At 45.1% G+C, this 18,850-nt stretch overlaps 1 protein-coding gene across 1 annotated transcript; it reads right to left on the bottom strand.

Moving 5' to 3' along the window:
• On the bottom strand, positions 1-2,948 carry LOC139063508 (uncharacterized). The gene is made up of 2 exons (XM_070545470.1): positions 1,694-2,948; positions 1-1,586 (listed from the first exon to the last, which is right to left on the bottom strand). The coding sequence occupies exon 2, from the start codon at positions 1,576-1,578 to the stop codon at positions 1-3; it is 1,578 nt and encodes a 525-aa protein (XP_070401571.1). The 5' UTR covers positions 1,579-1,586; positions 1,694-2,948.
• Between the last annotated feature and the right edge of the window lie 15,902 nt (positions 2,949-18,850).

Genomic DNA, 18,850 nt, shown 5'->3' with positions numbered 1-18,850 from the left:
CTACTCAAAGTTGTGTTGCAGCTTTACGGAGGCGACTTTGTTGTGATCAGAAATTGGAGTGAACTGGAAATGCGAAAATGATGCTCGCAAAGCAGGAGGAGGCTCTCCACCCCCCTTTTGTTGCTCAAACCTATGCCATGTCTGTGAGACAGGAGAAGCATAACAAACAGTTCTTAAGCTCTTAAAAGCCCTATTACCAAGAAGATGCACAGTGTCACCTGGATCGTGCTGAAAGAGTAGGTGTTCAGATGTCCAAAGACCTGGAGGTGTTGGACTTGGAGGTTCTGAAAAGGAGTGATCCAAGGATGGTTGTGTCACGGGTGTCAAAGCAAACCTAGCTATGTTTAGAATCAGATACAGACATGACACTAGCTTTAGGAACATGGTCTGTCCTGAAAACTGAAGCCAAGAATACTTTATTCCCAAGAATGATGGAGGTTCCCACACTGAATCAGAAAAACCCGGTTTAACCAGAGTATTTACAGACTGACTAGAACTCCGCCCCGTAGAAGGTGCAGCACCTAACTCCGGGTCGGAGGTCAATGTTGTCAGCTGAATTGGTGGAAGGTCAGTGTCGATTTCTGCAATGACCCGCCCGCTCGGAGGAGGCGTTCCCCCGAACCGGTTGAAGTCCGCAACGGAAAACTCAGAGCCACTCAGCACCCCCCCTTTGTCAGGAGGGGCCCCGAGCATAGCATCACTGCACGCACCTACACCTCCCGGGCCGGGTTGCCTTCCCGAGCCCGTGAGAGAGGTGTGCGCAGCAACCACCGAGCCACCTTTAATATCGCCACTGACCACAGGACTGCTGGAAACCGCAGGGTTTTCTGTGTCGTCATGGTCACCTGTAAGAGAAATCACAGGAAAGAGAGCACAGAGGCCCGAGACTAAGTCACACCCCTGTGAAAGGAGAAAGGAATTGGCCACCGTATTAGCAGAGGTCACAAACTGAAAAGTGACAAGGTCATTCACATAAAGGTCAAGATGTCCGGGCACAAACCCCTTAAATGGCATGGTAGCTCCGTCCGGAGACCACAAGTGTTTCACGGCGGCTGACTTTTCCATCACGCCCCGATAAAGAAGCTGGTTTGTGCATGAGGCGGACTGACGAGTAAAACAGACCTCTGACTGAAGCGGTGGGTCACAGCCTGAAGATTTCACACCCATGCTGGAGAGATGTTCAGCCTTTAACATGGATGACAGAGGAGAAGCATTAGGAAACAAAGGGTTAAGCACAACCTGTTTGTCAGAGAGGTTAACCATAGGCTCAAGAGATTTATTCAGCCTAAAAGCAGCAGAGAAAGTGTTGTTTATTTCAAACCTTGATATTGATGGTGGGTTTTTGACCCCCTGGAAGAAATAAAAGTAAAGAAAAAGCGTTATGACTGTAAACAGCATGTTGCATGAATTCACGTCATGAATTGCAGACCAGAACCACCTCCGACCCCAAGCAGCTGGCACCGAACCGCAGCCACTAGTCCCCACTGCTCCCGACCGGCGGCACCCGCCTAAAACGGGCCCGTTCGGGCGGGCGGAGGGACCAGCGATGCTCGGCCGGTGAACAGTCTCCTGCGTCATGGCATGTTCTGGAAGCAGAACGTCAGAGAACCTTACACCAGGTGTAACAGTGCAAGAAAGATTTTGTCGTGTCTCGTCCATCTCCCATTAAGTTCAGAGCAACTCGCGTTTTTACCTTCTGAGCCGACGTAAAACTCCGGGCAGATTCCTTAATATGTCTCACACAAACAAGGACTGTCCGTAGCCTACTTAACTTTATGACACAGGGTAAAACAAGGAATTGTTGATAGAGAAATGAATACACACAACTTCACAAGATGGAAGAAAAAGGCATGGAACCGAGCAACGGAGGCTGTGAAAGCCGACCCGTCCACCGGTCCAAAAAAAAAATAATAAAAAAATAATAAACCCTACGCTGCCGAGATGCTATCAGACGGACAAACGTAGCAAAATGTAGATTCTACACACCGTAGCGATTTACAAGAACCACCGCCAATGCGGGTTTTGTGAGGACACAGACTGACTGTGTCAGAAATGGTTTGACAATCTAACGGGACTTTAAAAAACGCACGCAATCTGAATGCAGTAACGCGGGACGGCCATGCTTCGCTTTACGACGTTTACCTAGCAATCAAGATACGGTAGGAGTCACCGAGCATTCCGTCTAAAAAGCGCACGCAATCTGAATGCAGTAACGCGTGACGGCCATGCTTCGCTTTACGACGTTTACCTAGCAATCAAGCTACGGTAGGAGTCACCGAGCATTCAGTTTAAAAAGCGCACGCAATCTGAATGCAGTAACGCGTGACGGCCATGCTTCGCTTTACGACGTTTACCTAGCAATCAAGCTACGGTAGGAGTCACCGAGCATTCCGTTCAGATTCGGTTTCTATAAGTCGCCCATGCAATGGAGATATTTTCCACAATAGCTCGCCCACAGTGTCAACACACTGAGACGAAAGGTGTCCGAGAATTTAGTCTCGGTTCTGAGGTTCGGAGAATTTATTGATAATTTTAGGAACTGAGGATAAGCTGCTCACGGTAGCTCACCCAGCAATGGTCAGAGCGGAAACGTAGCTTTCCGACCTGAGGTTAGACTAGAGACGCGGCGGCGCGTCAAAATGGACAGAATTGAGTCAAAAGCACAACTCACACGTTCGCTCCGAAGGCGAAGATGGGATAAATCAAAGTTAGGTCTGTAATTTGCGGTCAATTTGAGATCGGAGATCTTCCCGGTCAAGTTTCCACCAGGACGCCTCCCGGAAGAGTGACTTCAGCGGAACAATTTCCGGTTAATTTCAAAATAAGACATCAAAGTGAAACACAGAGAAAAGCGTTGTTTGTAGCTTTTAGATGTAAGAAAGCAGACATATCGCAGATATAGAAGACTGGATACGCTCGCCATTAAATGTAGCGTTATGGATTTATGCTCTTTTATGAAAGAGAAGCCATGCTACGTATTAATTCGGAATATTAATTTTAATAAATCAATAACCAAATTTTATATTGTTCAGAAGACTCAAAGGTTGTTTTCATCCATAAACTGCCGATAATATCTGAGTGTCTGTGTTTCAGTTCAATGAGGAAACAAGTTTGAAGGATTAAAAGTTTTAATTTTTCAAGTTAAACTAATGATTTTGAAAATTGACAAACAGGAAATAACAATCACATTGGCAACTTTGTGGGACAATCTTTTAACAGTTTATATGCTGTTCTTGCTCAAATAGACCTTCTGGTGAATTTATGAAGATTGAGAATGTTGTGACATGAATGCGTGTGTGAGTCTGATTTTGCTTCAGGAAGAAACAGGTGTCTGAGTGAAGTGATGGTTTGGATAAACTTAGGTCTTATCAGGGAACTGCATCAAACGCTAAAACCGTGCTCTGTCTCACCGAACTCTTGTGGACCCTCTTTCGGATCCGGGCCGTGGAGGATGTTGTGGTTCATCCAGATGACACCGGCGGCTGACAGGAGACGTAGGTGTCGAACGGAACCGGTCCAGAGTTGCCCTCGGTACACGTGGATGGTAGAGCGTTTTATCGATGCGCTTTCTTAAGTTAATTCACTCAGAAATCAAAAGACTCGGTAATGAGTCTTCGTTAGAAGTCGCGATTCAGCTATTCTGCCTGGCTTGGCAGAAACAGCGTGAAAGGGGGGAAGAATGAGCCAACAGGCTCTGCCCCCCCTTTGGTTTTCAGGTCTGTTCTCTCCCGTTGTCCAACACGAACTGCCTCATAATACTGAAAACTTACCAAAAACCTCTCTTCTCAAAGCAAAACATGTGCGTCATCAAATGTGTCTGAAGTTTACTGTGGGCAGATGTGTGTGGGTGTGTGTGAATGTTTGTGTGCTTGAGTGTGAAGGTCAGTACCACACATTCAACATTATCTACTTAAGTGTGGATTCATTAATCCATTATAATTACCCCAAAGCATAATAGTCATTCATTTGATTAAACACATTTATAATGAGCAAAATGATAATGGTTATTTTAACATTAAAATCAAGAAAAAGAAGTTTAAACTTTATGTTTTGACTTGGTCTGGGTACAACTCATGTAAACACATCTTCTGGTAGACTGCAGGTGGCAGATGTTATGGTTTCCTCCCAGACTCGCTGGCGTTCAGGTCTTAATCTGTGGGTGAAAGTTCTCAGCGACCCAGCTATGACCCAACTGCGTCCAACACCACCATTGTGACAGAAAACCCATATTTCCTCACGTTACAAGGCCAAAGACAATACATTTTTCGTCCAACCTCAGAATTGGCTTCAACTGGTTTTGAAGAACATTTTCGAACATGTCACCACAGATCTCTTCTGAGATATAATGCCTGGCAGTACATGCAGTGAATGTAGTCTCTTCCTTCACAGTTCTTTTTTGCAGTGCGTCTCAGTTTTAAAGACCCAATTCCACTTGCTAAGACCTCAGAGTTATGACTGTGGTTTCCCTTGTTGCGTAGCTTTGTAAGCATTTTCATGCGGCCTTTGGACTTTTTAGGAAGGCTTAAAACTCTAGCAACATCTGCATGTGTTTTCTCATGAGTTTGAAGATGACGCGTGAACTTTGTAGTTTTCCACATATGTAGCAGTAAGTTTTATTTTTGAGTGAGGGTGTGTATGATGAATCTTCAACCCTAGCATTAGAAATGTTGGCAACAGCATCAGGATTTCTTTCTTTGGCAGTAACCTCAGACCTTTCAAGCAGACCTGTGCTAATCCCATCTTTAGTTAATGATTCTGCAGCTTCAGAAGCTCTCTGAGACCGAGACGGAACCGAATCAGCCCGACCGGTTCAGTTGGATTTGGGCCGTGAATTATGTTAATTGAGTGGGTTGCCACGCTTCGCTTGCTCGCACAGCAACAGAGGGAGGGGGAGAGAGAGAGAGAGAGAGTGTTGAATCGTTGACCCAATAATCGTAATCGAATCGAATCAGGAGAAAAGTGAAGATTCACACCTCTACTATTATTACAGTCCTGCTAATGTCGGACCCTGTCTGGCTGAGTAATACACAGGACGTGTGTGTCTCGGTGATTATGATAAGTTCCATTATTAGTAACTTCTTACTTCAAAACTCGTACCACCCAAACCGTGAATCTTGCATGGTGTAGATTACACAGTACATGTGTACCAGAAAACCAATCAAAATCTATCTCATGAGTGTGTACTGTAAAAAATAGGTGTGTTATTGAAATTCAAATTTACCTTTCGACATTTGTCTGGAGAGTAACTGCATGCGTCCACATTGGTAGCCTGACACACCATTTCTATGGGCATCTACAACGAGAAGTAGAACAATGAATAAAAGTCTATGATGGTTTATCTAACATGCTATATATTAGAGCTGAGGAAAATAATGAAATAATCGATGCATCGGGATGCGGACATAAACAATTCTGCATCGTAGAAGAGTACGCCATAATCGTTTATAGTGGAATGTGGTTTTGTTTTTTAACAGCGGCACCAGCGCAGCATCCAAATCTGTCAGAGTGAGTGTCCTCCACATTTACCAAGTGGTTCCGCCTTTATGTGGAACTGCAGGGCTGAGCGCTAGTTATAACCTGAGACCGAGCAGGAACCGAATCAGCCCGACCGGTTCTGTTGGATTTGGGCCGTGAATTATGTTAATTGAGTGGTTTGCCAAGGGGAGCTTTGCTCTCTCGAACAGCAACTGAGAGAGAGAGAGAGAGAGAGAGAGAGAGAGAGAGAGAGAGAGAGAGAGAGAGAGAGAGAGAGAGAGAGAGAAAGAGAGCGAGAGAGTGTGAGTGTTTAATCGTTGACCCAATAATCGTAATATAATTGAATCGGTAGACAAGTGAAGATTCACACCTCTACAATTATTACAGTCCTGCTAATGTCTGACCCTGTCTGGCTGAGTAATACACAGGACGTGTGTGTCTCTGCGATTATAAATGAAGTTCCATTCTTTGTAACTTCTTAGTTCAAAACTCGTACCACCTAAAGCGTGAATCTTGAATGGTGTTGATTACAGAGTACATGTGAGTCACATCTCATTCCGCAATATCAAAAACATTAACCCAGACACCCTGTCATCTATCATTAACACTATATGCATCCCTAGTTCTGCTTCACCTGACCATCTTGTTTCTCATTATAACTCCACACTCCACAATATCTTGGATTCTCTTGCCCCAGTCAAAACTCTGTCCGTCTCCTTTACTAACTCTGCCCCCTGGTTTACCCCTGAACTCCGACAGATGAAAGCCAAAGGACGTCAAGTCGAACTTCTCCATAAACGAACTGGTCTTGCAATACACAAAGAAATGCACAAAACTCATCTGCTTCAATACTTGGACTTTATTAAACATACAAAATCTGCTTTCTTCTCTGGATTGGTTTCCTCCAATGAAGGCAACTCCAGGACTCTGTTCTCAATAATGCGCAAAATTTTTCATCCCCCGGACTCTCTACCGCCCCACCTGTATTCTGCTGACTCATGTAACTCTTTATTAACCTTCTTTATTCAGAAAATTGCTTCCATACACCAGCAATTAATTCCAAGTTCTTCCCCTCCCCCTGAGATTTTTTCACCCGGCCAGTCATTTTGTTCCTTTCTTCTTCCCACCTCATCCGAAATATCTGATATTATCTGTAAATCCAAGCCCACCACCTGCTCTCTCGACCCCCTCCCTACAGTTTTGGTTAAAACATGTCTCACCTCCCTTCTCCCTCTCTTAACCGCCATAATCCACTCCTCCCTCTCTACCGGTATTGTTCCCTCACTTTTCAAAACTGCATCTATTACTCCAATATTAAAGAAACCCGGCACTGATCCCAATAATTTCAATAATCTTCGTCCCATCTCAAATCTTCCCTTTCTTTCAAAAATCCTTGAAAAAATAATCTCTGCTCAACTCCATGCTCATCTCACGCTCAATAGCCTCTAAGAGCCCTTCCAGTCTGGCTTTCGTCCTGGCCACAGTACAGAAACTGCACTCATAAAAATCACTAATGACCTCCTCACTGCTGCCGATACTGGACTGCTCTCCACTTTCATCCTCCTTGACTTGAGTTCAGCCTTCGATACCATCTCTCACACCACCCTCCTCCATAGATTGTCTTCCCTTGGCATTTCTCATACCCCGCTTGATTGGTTCCGTTCATATCTCTCTGGCCGTACTCAGTCTATTCAACTAAAATCCTTCACTTCCCGTCCCTTCCCTGTCACTACTGGCGTCCCCCAAGGCTCTGTTCTCGGTCCACTCCTTTTCATCACTTACCTTCTTCCCCTGTGAAATATTTTCCGTAAATTTGACATCCATTTTCATTGTTAAGCGGATGACACCCAGCTCTATGTATCCTCCAAACCCTCCTCTTCACTTCTTCCTTCCTCCCTCACCAATTGTTTATCTGAAATCAAAGACTGGTTCACATCAAACTTTCTCAAACTTAACAGTGATAAAACAGAATTGTTACTTGTCGGCACTAAATCTTTACTATCCAAAATCCACAGCTTTACACTTCCCGTCGACAACTCCTTAGTTTCCCCCTCCCCTCAGGTCAAGAGTCTGGGTTTCATCCTCGACTCCTCACTATCCTTCCAGTCCCACATAAACAATATTACCCGGTCTGCCTACTTCCATCTACGTAACATTAACCGCCTATGCCCCTCCCTCACTACTCACTAGGTCACCATCCTTGTCCACAGCCTCATCACTTCCCGTATTGACTACTGCAACGCTCTTGTCTTCAGTCTTCCTCACAAATCCCTCCATAAACTCCAACTTCTCCAGAACTCGGCAGCCTGCATCATTTCCAGAACTCCCTCCTTCCACCACATCACCCCTGTTCTTCAGCAGCTCCACTGGCTCCCAGTCACTTTCAGAATCCAATTCAAAATTCTGCTATGTACATTCAAAGCCATCCATAACCTAGCTCTACCGTACCTCTCAGACCTCCTTCATCCTTCAACCTCCACCCGTTCCCTCAGGTCCTCCTCCTCCATCCACCTCTCTGTCCCACCTTTCCGTCTGGTCACTCTGGGGAGCAGGGCCTTCAGCCGCTCTGCTCCCCAGCTCTGGAACTCACTCCCTCCTGACCTCCATAACATCGATTCCCTCACTCTCTTTAAAACCAGACTCAAAACTCACCTGTTCCGTCTAGCATTCCAATAGTTACTCTCTTTGCTCCATTCTGTCTGTTTTATGCTGTCTTATCTTTTATTGTTGTGTATTTTATCTCTGTCTGTAAAGTGTCCTTGAGTGTTTAGAAAGGCGCTGTTGAAATAAAATGTATTATTATTATTATATGTACCTGAATGCCAATCAAAATCCATCTCGTGAGTGTGTACTGTAAAAATAGGTGTGTTATTGAAGCTCAAATTTGCCTTTGGACATTTGTCTGGAGAAGAATTGCATGCGTCCACATTGGTAGCCTGACACACTGTCTTTCTTGGCATCTACAATGAGAAGAAGAACACTGAATAAAAGTCTATGATGGTTTATCATACATGCTATTAATACAGTCCTGCTAATGTCAGACCCTGTCTGGCTGAGTAATACACAGGACGTGTGTGTCTCCGCAATTATAAATGAAGTTCCATTCTTTGTAACTTTAGTTCAAAATTTGTATCACCTAAAGCATGAATCTTGCATGGTGTAGGTCATTGGCAGTGTTGGGAGTAACGCCGTTTAAGTATAACGGCGTTTCTAACGGCGTTCTTTTATATGTAACGGAATAATCTAATTAATTACTTTTACCGCCGTTGCAACGCCATTACCGTTACTGGGGATGGAAGGTTGTGCGTTACTATGTGCTTGTCGAACGTTGAGCAACAGTGTGAGGCTTTCCGACCGCCACACTTCAGCTGCAGCCAGGGAGAGAGAGGTGTCGGTAACGCACTTACAAACACGATGATGATTGGCCGGGTGGGTGGAGACCCTCACTGTCTCAGTCGCTGCCTGCTGTAGTGTAGACACAGCAAGTGTCACGATCTGCCCCTGCCCTCCTGACTGTGTTCCTCTCCTGCCATGATTACCCTTATTGTTCTCACCTGTCCCTCTTTTACCTGCCCATGTTTCCCTAATTAGCCCTCTGTATTCATACCACCTGTTTTGCCCCTGTCTTTTGTCAGATCATTGTTGTTGTTTGTCGTGTTGTTCCTGACGTATCCTACTATTAAATCTATTTTTATTTCATCCGTGCCTGCTCTTCTGTCTCCTGGAACCCTCCACCACACATGGTCCACCGTCTCCACCTCGTTCAACGTGACAAAATGATCTGACCAACCTGGACCTGTGGTGAGCACTTATACATCTCCCTGGAGGATTTATTTTTACTTTTTTTTCCTTTAGCAGAAGGAGATTCTGGCCCAGGGTGTTGGCGCATCCTACCTGTTCTCCGGGGTGGTCAAGCCTCTGGGTGGGTTTCGGCGCATCCAGTTCGTTTCCTGTGGTGGTCGAGCCCTTCTCCCCTCCTGCTTTCTGCCCCCGTCCTGTTTTTCTCATGGAAGCTGCGGATCCTGGAGCTTTGAGGGAGTTACACCCCCTACGCACGCCATCATTCTCCGGGGTGGTAGGGCTGGTCTCCCCGCTCTTCTCCTGCTTCCCTGCACCCAAGCCTCTGCCTGAGACCCAGCGAATCGTGCTGTGCACCTGCTCAGACCGGTTGTCGAGCACCTGCCGCCGAGCTGGGTTTCCTCGCGTCGCTCCTGCTGTTCATCCACTTCCTGGTCCACGCTGTGGGGCTTTTGCCTGCAGGTCTCATGGTGCTGCAGCCTCTGCTGGGTCCTGCGCCTGCTCCTGCAGTTCTCTGCCTGGGTCCCACGCCTACTGCTGCAGCCCCTGCTGGGTCCCACGCCTGCTCCTGCAGTTCTCTGCCTGGGTCCCACGCCTGCTCCTGCAGTTCTCTGCCTGGGTCCCACGCCTGCTCCTGCAGTTCTCTGCCCGGGTCCCACGCCTGCTCCTGCAGTGCTCCGCCTGGGTTTCTCGTTCCAGTCAAGTCTTCAAGGTCCAGTCAAGTCTTCAAGGTCCAGTCAAGTCTTCAAGGTCCAGTCAAGTCCCGTTCCAGTCAAGTCTTCGAGTCCCCGTCTCCTGTGTTGTATAGCCTTGTGGTCGTCTGGTATCCGCCCTTGGGGGGGGGGGGGGGGGGGTACTGTCACGATCTGCCCCTGCCCTGCTGACTGTGTTCCTCTCCTGCCATGATTACCCTTATTGTTCTATTGTTCTCACCTGTCCCTCGTTTACCTGCCCATGTTTCCCTAATTAGCCCTCTGTATTTATACCACCTGTTTTGCCCCTGTCCTTTGTCAGATCATTGTTGTTGTTTGTTGGTGTCGTTCCTGTTCATTCCATCCTGCCATTAAACCATTTTTACTTTATCCGAAGCCTGCATTTTTACCTCCTGCTCAGCTCATCCACACATGGTGCGCCGTCTCCACCTCCTACACCGTGACACATCCAGACTTCCTCTTCAGCCAAAAGAACCTTGACAAGCTGGATAAAATCTGTTGCAGTTACACCTGACCACAACGGTTCCTTCAGAATAAAAGCTGGACCTCACGACCCCTTCAGGGTCTTGGAGATGCCAGTGATAACCTGTCATGACCTGGAAGCATTCCAAGACTAGTTTGGTCGGCACCGCTGCTTTTCTACCGGCTTCGGTACCAAGGAGGGTCCAAGAGGACCTCGGCATTCTGGATCTAACGGAGGCTTCCCCTGGGGTACGTAGACCGACAGATGGCGTCCTTATGTGTGTTATAAATCTCCTACTAAAGCTTAGAGCGAAACGTTCACTCCCACTCAGAACTAACCGCTTCTCCGGATCTGCTGGTTCTGAATAACATTCCACACACACAACATCATTCATCTCACGTCTCACTCCACCTTAGTCCATCAGTACACAGAGTGTTTAAGTTAGTCTTGTTTAAATTGTGTAGAAATAAATTTCTTACCTATTTTGAACCTGACTCTCACTCTTTCCTTGGAGTTAATACGAAGTGTCGCTTAATCCCTGCAATAAAAAGTTCTGATCTTCTGGTTAAAATAGTCAAAGATCCATCAGAGTGATAATTCATACACAGCAAAAACACGTGTCAAAAATGACACATGTTGTGTTATTTTTTAATAATAATAATAATAATACATTTTATTTCAAAGCGCCTTTCAGGACACCCAAGGTTAACACATGTGCGGAGTGTGATAAGGGACAACACGTGTTAATTTCAACACATTAAATGTGTAAGCCATTTTAACACATAAATTGTGTTAGTTAGCTTAATGCTGTAGCGGAATATAGTTGGTATATTCTTTACACTTTTATTATGTCCAGAGATTTATCTATGAACTGGGCCCTTATAATCAGAAGAGGTTGTTTTTACTTCAGGGAGTTTTATTCAAACACTTTGTATTGACTTAGAGACAAGAAAAGAGAGAGTTGGGATCGTTTAAGAATATTTAATTTCTATAATTATAAATTCAAACGATCACCACGACTAACTCTATATGATGGATGCATATGGATTTGAATGTTGAAGTGTTGGTGTGTGTGTGTGTGTGTCAGTTCAGAATCTCCAGCTGAAGCAGGCGGATCTGGGTGTCAGATGTTTTGACTACGAACCACGAGGGCTTCAGGAGGAAGTAACATGAAACGCCATCTTGCCGAGTCTACGTACCGTGTAGGAGACTACCGTGGTCAGATCAGGAATGTCAGGTCCTCGGACCTTCCTTGGTACTGGAACTGATGAAACAGTGTTGCAGCACGACAAAACCCGTCTACGGATAGCTCCCGGTAGCAGCGGCAGGTGTCAGCGCGTTCAGCTTTTATTTTGAAGGAACCGTCGTCTTGTTGTTAAAACGACAGAATTTTCCAGCTTGACAGTTCTCAGCTTAAAAGTAGAAATACAGCTGGCCAGTCTGTAATCCCCTTTAGCGATGATGGATTTGAGAGCTGATTGAAACTACGTTGAGTCTCTGATGTAACTCAGATGGAGCTGAGATGGAACTCAGATGTAACTGAAGTTAAAATGGCGTTGTTCGGGTTAGGGTTAGGGTGAACTCAGTTATTAAACTCAGTTGTTTATAATTCTTAGCCAATCGGAGTGGACAGATTAAATAAACACTACAGAACTCTGCCCCGCAACAGACCGGAGGTTCTGATTGGAATGAGCGAACAATGTGTCCTGTGTTTACCTTATGTGAATCAGAATGTCTGGCATAGTTAGTCCTGTTATTCAATAAACACATAAATCATTACATTGATTTCACAGATCAGTCACCTGATTATTATTGACTAACATTTGTTTTGATTAGCTTTATTAGAAATAAAGTTATTTGATTAATTAATGAAAAGCGTTCTTCATCCTTCTTCTGTCTTCTTTCCTGGAATGTAAACACCAAAAGCAAGCACACGACCATGGCAATTCATGCACACTGTTACTGTGGAAAAGGGCAGCTGCTAAGGGCAGAAAATAGCATGTTCATAACGCTACAATGCTAAAATGTGTTGTTTTTACACATTAAATGTGTAAGCCAAGTGTAGCTTTTAATGTAAATTAGTCAAACAAAATAAAATTAGGACTGCTTTAAAACAAAGTTTATTTTTGATTTTCACATAAAAACACAACATGAAAGATGAAAATACTTTTTGAAATGTAATTATCTTAGCATATGCATAGAAACACAATGAAATAAGAAATTACTGCTACAAAACCATAGCAAATAAACACATTCCCACTGTATTGAATAAGTCTTTTGGAAGTGTAAAAACATATTACAAACCTTTGTGCTTTTTTTTAAAACCATTTAGTGCTTTAAACTCAGTTTAAAACTTTAACCATGCAATACCAGCAATCAACTGATTACTAAACAATATAAAACAAATTAACCAAACAACAAAGACTTTTTGCAGTAATGATACCTTTTCTAAGTTTATTACATGCTGAGAACAATAGACATTTTTAATCCCACCAATCATAACTTTTTGTTTCAAGTGTCAGAAAATGTAAATGTTTCATTTGCAGAAGTATCACTTCTCTGTTTGTTATACATTTTGTTGGGTCTTAAGAATGTATTGTCTTTTTAAAACATGTTCAATAATACAGGTGCTGGCCAGTAAATTAGAATATCATCAAAAGGTTGAAAATATTTCAGTAATTCCATTCAAAACGTGAAACTTGTACATTATATTCATGCAATGCACACAGACCAATGTATTTCCAATGTTCATTACATTTAAATTTGATATTCATAAGTGACAACTAATGAAAACTCCAAATTTGGTATCTCAAAAAATTAGAATATTCTGAAAAGGCTGAATATAGAAGACACCTGCTGCCACTCTAATCAGCTGATTTACTCAAAACACCTGCAAAGGCCTTTAAAAGGTCCCTCAGTCTTGTTTTGAAGGCACCACAATCATGGGGAAGACTTCTGACTTAACAGCTGTCCAAAAGACAATCATTGACACCTTGCACAAGGAGGGCAAGACACAAAAGGTGATTGCTAAAGAAGCTGGCTGTTCGCAGAGCTCTGTGTCCAAGCACATTAACAGACAGGCGAAGGGATGGAAAAAATGTGGTAGAAAAAAGTGTACAAGCTCTAGGGATAACCGCACCCTGCAGAGAATTGTGACGACAAACCCATTCAAAAATGTGGGGGAGATCCACAAAGAGTGGACTGCAGCTGGAGTCAGCGCTTCAAGAACCACCACGAGGAGACTCATGAAAGACATGGGATTCAGGTGTCGCATTCCGTGTGTCAAGCCACTCTTGAACATGAAACAGCGCAAGAAGCGTCTCGCCTGGGCCAAGGACAAAAAGGACTGGACTGATGCTGAGTGGTCCAAAGTTATGTTTTCTGATGAAAGCAAGTTCTGCATTTCCTTTGGAAATCAAGGACCCAGAGTCTCGAGGAAGAGCGGAGAAGCACAGAATCCACGTTGCATGAGGTCCAGTGTAAAGTTTCCACCGTCAGTGATGGTGTGGGGTGCCATGTCATCTGCCGGTGTTGGCCCACTCTGTTTCCTGAGGTCCAGGGTCAATGCAGCCGTCTACCAGGAAGTTTTAGAGCACTTCATGCTTCCTGCTGCTGACCAACTTTATGGGGATGCAGACTTCACCTTTCAACAGGACTTGGCACCTGCACACAGTGCCAAAACCACCAGCACCTGGTTCAAGGACCATGGTATCCCTGTCCTTGATTGGCCAGCAAACTCGTCTGACCTTAACCCCATAGAAAATCTATGGGGTATTGTGAAGCGGAGGATGCAATACGCTAGACCCAACAATGCAGAGGAGCTGAAGATGACTATCAGAGCAACCTGGGCTCTCATAACACCTGAGCAGTGCCACAGACTGATCGAGTCCATGCCACGCCGCATTACTGCAGTTATTGAGGCAAAAGGAGCCCCGACTAAGTATTGAGTGCTATACATGCACATTCTTTTCATGTTCATTCTTTTCAGTTGGCCAACATTAGAGAAACAAACATTTTTTCATTGGCCTTTAGAATATTCTAATTTTCTGAGATACCAGATTTGATGTTTTCATTGGTTGTCAACTATAAATATCAAAATTAAACGTAATAAACATCGGAAATACATTGGTCTGTGTGCATTGCATGAATATAATGTACAAGTTTCACGTTTTGAATGGAATTACTGAAATATTTTCAACCTTTTGATGATATTCTAATTTACTGGCCAGCACCTGTATATCTGTTCATCCTGTTTTAAGAAACTAAAACATTTTGTATCTTGGGCTCAAATACATTTCATCTGTTTTAAAAGCTATTATGCCTAAAGGCTTATAATGTGCCAAATCAGCCATGCTGATCATTTCATAGTAGTTTGTTTCTTTTACAGCAAACGCATAAAAATGTTCATCAAAGTACTTTACTGTTATGATTTTCACAAATATCATAACTGATCCTGTATCGGTCTGTGGCATGATACAGATGATCTCGCCAAACAAAGGGTGTCCTTTATTGTTTACTTTAAGTGTCAGTACAGTGCCTGTTTTGTAAGTTTGCCCAAGCACACCAACAGTGTGAGTAACATAAACACTGCTGTTCAAAGTCAAGTCATGGTGTATTGTTCTGAGATTGTCCAGTATTACTTCTGCTTTCTCCAAAGAGCTGATTGTAACAAGATATGTGTTAGTGACATCTATTTTCTGAGAAAAAGGGTCACTTAACTTGAAACTATACATCTGCTGAACCTGATGCTTATAGCTCAGTGTTTTAGAAATATTTTTAAAGTTGCCAACCACATGGGCATGTCTTTTTAATGGATTGTGTTTTGCCTCAAATCTCATACACCATAGTTGAGAAATGGGTCCAAACATAACAATCATCCTTGGATAGTGAATCATAAAGTGGTGTTTAGGAATCAAATCAAATCAAATCGCTTTTATTGTCACGTCACATGTGCAAGTACACTGGTACAGTACATGTGAGTGAAATTCTTGTGTGCGAGCTTCACAGCAACAGTTGTGCAAAATACAATAACGTAAAAACAAGCAAAATATAAAAATGGCTGATCTAAGTAATAATATGTATAGTATGTCAGGTATATACATTCCTAAATGTGTGTGCTAAGCATTTTATTTTTTATTTTTCTACGTGTGTGCATGTGAGTGTGTGTATAATGCGTACATACATATTTAACAAATAAATAAAGTAAACAATAAAATAAGAGATATGTACAGAGGTTGGTATGTGCAAAACAGTGGCATTAATGTACAGTATAGAGTGTGTAATGTTGGAGTTTCAGTAGTGAGGGTGAGGTGTCTGTGAGGTGTTCAGCAGTCTGATGGCCTGATGGAAAAAGCTGTCTCTCAGTCTGCTGGTTCTGGACCAGATGCTGCAGAACCTCCTTCCTGATGGAAGTAGTCTGAACAGTTAATGTCTGGGGTGACTTGAGTCCTTGATGATCCTCCCCGCTTTCCTCAGGCACCGCTTCCTGTAGATGTCCTGGAGGGAGGGAAGCTCACCTCCAGTAATCCTTTCTGCACACCACACTACTCTCTGGAGAGCTTTGCGGTTGTAAGCGGTGCTGTTGCCATACCAGGCGGAGATGCATCCTGTGAGGATGCTCTCAATGGCACAGCGATAGAAGGTCCTGAGGATGCGGTGGCTCATGCCAAATCTTTTCAGTCTCCTGAGAAAGAAGAGGCGCTGCTGTGCCTTCTTCACTGTATTTTCCGTGTGCACTGACCACGTAAGATCCTCAGTCAGGTGAACTCCAAGGAAACGGAAGCTTCTCACCCTCTCCACAGCGTCGCTGTTGATGGTGATGGGGGTGTGTATTTCTCTGCACCTCCGGAAGTCCACTATCATCTCCTTTGTCTTTGTGACGTTGAGGGTGAGACACCAGTGGGTCAGGGCGCTGATCTCCTCCCTGTAGGCCGTCTCATCGTCGTTGGTGATGAGACCCACCACTGTGGTGTCGTCCGCATACTTCACAATGATGTTGGAGTTTCTCGTGGCCGTGCAGTCGTGGGTGTAGAGTGAGTACAGGAGAGGGCTCAGCGCACACCCCTGTGGAGCACCAGTGTTCAGTGTGACGGGGGATGAGGTGGTGCTGCCCAGTCTGACCACCTGGCATCTGTCAGACAGAAAGTTAAGGATCCAGCTGCAGAGGGAGCTGCTCAGTCCTAGATCCTGCAGTTTCCTGTCCAGCTTCGAGGGAACAATGGTGTTGAATGCTGATCTGTAATCTACAAACAGCATTCTCACATACGTGTCTCTCTTCTCCAGGTGTGAAAGGGCAGCATGGAGTGTCAGAGCTATGGCCTCATCAGTGGACCTGTTGTGGCGGTATGCAAACTGTAGAGGGTCCAGTGAATCGGGCAGTGCAGAGCAGATGAAGTCCCTGACCAACTTCTCGAAGCATTTGCTCACGATGGGGGTCAGGGCTACAGGTCGCCAGTCATTCAATGTGGAGATGGTGGAGGATTTGGGTACAGGGACAATGATGGCCATTTTGAAGCAGGCTGGGACTACAGACAGAGAGAGGGAAAGGTTGAAGATGTGTGTAAACACTCCAGCCAGCTGACCCGCGCATGACCTGAGGACGCGGCCGGGAATCCCGTCCGGACCAGTAGCTTTGCGTGCGTTCACCCTCCTGAAGCACCTCCGCACATCCTCTTCAGACACAGTGTGCGCGCTGACGTCATCCGCAGTGCGCTCACTGTCCGGTCTCATGGTGTTCGCTGTGTCGAATCTGGCATAGAATGCGTTTAGATCCTCACACAGAGAGGCCGTGGTCTGCAGTGTGCTGGTTCTCCCTCTAAAGTCTGTGATTGTTGTTAGTCCCTGCCACATACTCCGGGGGTTGTCAAACTGTTGCTCCACCATGTCTCTGTACTCACGTTTGGCTGCTTTGATCGTCTTCCGGAGTTGGTAATGTGCGTGTTTGTAGTCTGATGTGTTCGCGGAGGCAAAGGCAGTGCTCCGTGCCGCCAGCGCCGTTCGCACATCTCCATTAATCCATGGTTTTTGATTTGGGAAGGATTTAACTGTTCTGGATGGGACAACATCTTCTACGCATTTCCTGATAAATCCGCAGACTAAGTCTGTGTACTCATCAATGTCTCTAGCAGCTGCGTGAAACATTTCCCAGTCCGCCCGATCAAAACAATCCTTCAGCGCAGACTCCGATTGGTCCGACCAACGATGCACCGCCCTCAGGGTTGGAGCTTCCCGTTTCAGCTTCTGTCTGTAGGCAGGTATAAGCAGGATGGAGTGGTGATCTGATTGGCCGAATGGGGCGCGGGGGAGGGCTTTGTACGCATCTCGGAAAGAGGTGTAGCAGTGGTCGAGTAGCCGGTCTCCACGTGTATTGAAATGGATGTGTTGGTGTAGTTTTGATGAGACTTTCTTCAGGTTAGCCTTATTAAAGTCCCCGGTTGTAATAAACGCCGCCTCTGGGTGTGCGGTTTCCTCATTGCTGATCGCGCTGCACAGTTCTCTGAGTGCTCGGTCAGTGTCGACTTGTGGGGGAATGTAAACAGCCGTAATAATCACCGCTGTGAATTCTCTCGGTAGCCAGAATGGCCGGCACTTAATCATCAGGTACTCCAGGTCTGGAGAGCAGAAGGATTTGACCGGGTGCACGTTCGCATAATCACACCAGGTGTTGTTGATCATGAAACACACACCGCCGCCTCTGCTTTTCCCTGTAAGCTCCTGTGACCTGTCCGCGGGGTGCACGGTGAACCCCGGCAGTTTTACTGCGGTGTCCGGTACTTTGTCCGATAGCCAGGTTTCTATGAGACAGATTGCGCTGCAGTCCCGCATCTCTCGCTGGAATGAGATCCGAGCCCGAAGCTCGCACAGCTTGTTCTCCAGGGACTGCACATTAGCCAGTAGTAAACTGGGTAATGGTGGTCTGTTAGTGCGTCGTCTCAGTCGAACCAGAACGCCAGATCTTCTCCCTCTGCGTCGGCGCTTGCGGCCTCCACGGGCCCATAACAAAGGCGTCTCAGGTGAGATGAATGGGGGATCTGCAAACAACGGGTCCGTGATGAAAACCCTGGACTCCGGAAAGTAATGAGAAAATCCGTCTTTTATGTCCAGTGAGGTTTGTCGGTCGTACACAAGGATACATGTGCTACTGGTGAAAAAATAAAGAAAAAGAAAAAGTAGTAAACACAAAAAACAGCTGTTGCTTGGTGGAGCTCGCGACGAGGCAGCCATACTCGGCACCATCTTGCCAGAATCTAATTTCTGTCAGATTTTTTTGAATAATACATGGTGCTCTATAATGAGCTGTTTCAGAAATACAGCAAGCCCTAGTGTGACAGTTGGTGCAAAGACAATGCTACATATTTCCCTCAGCAGGATAAACAAATGCCAATGTTGACTTTTCCTGTCA

This window comes from Nothobranchius furzeri, chromosome 16, assembly GCF_043380555.1.
Source record: "Nothobranchius furzeri strain GRZ-AD chromosome 16, NfurGRZ-RIMD1, whole genome shotgun sequence".
Lineage (NCBI taxonomy): Eukaryota > Metazoa > Chordata > Actinopteri > Cyprinodontiformes > Nothobranchiidae > Nothobranchius > Nothobranchius furzeri.
Note: the sequence above shows the minus strand (reverse complement) of the source record. Positions and strands in the feature narration are given on the sequence as shown.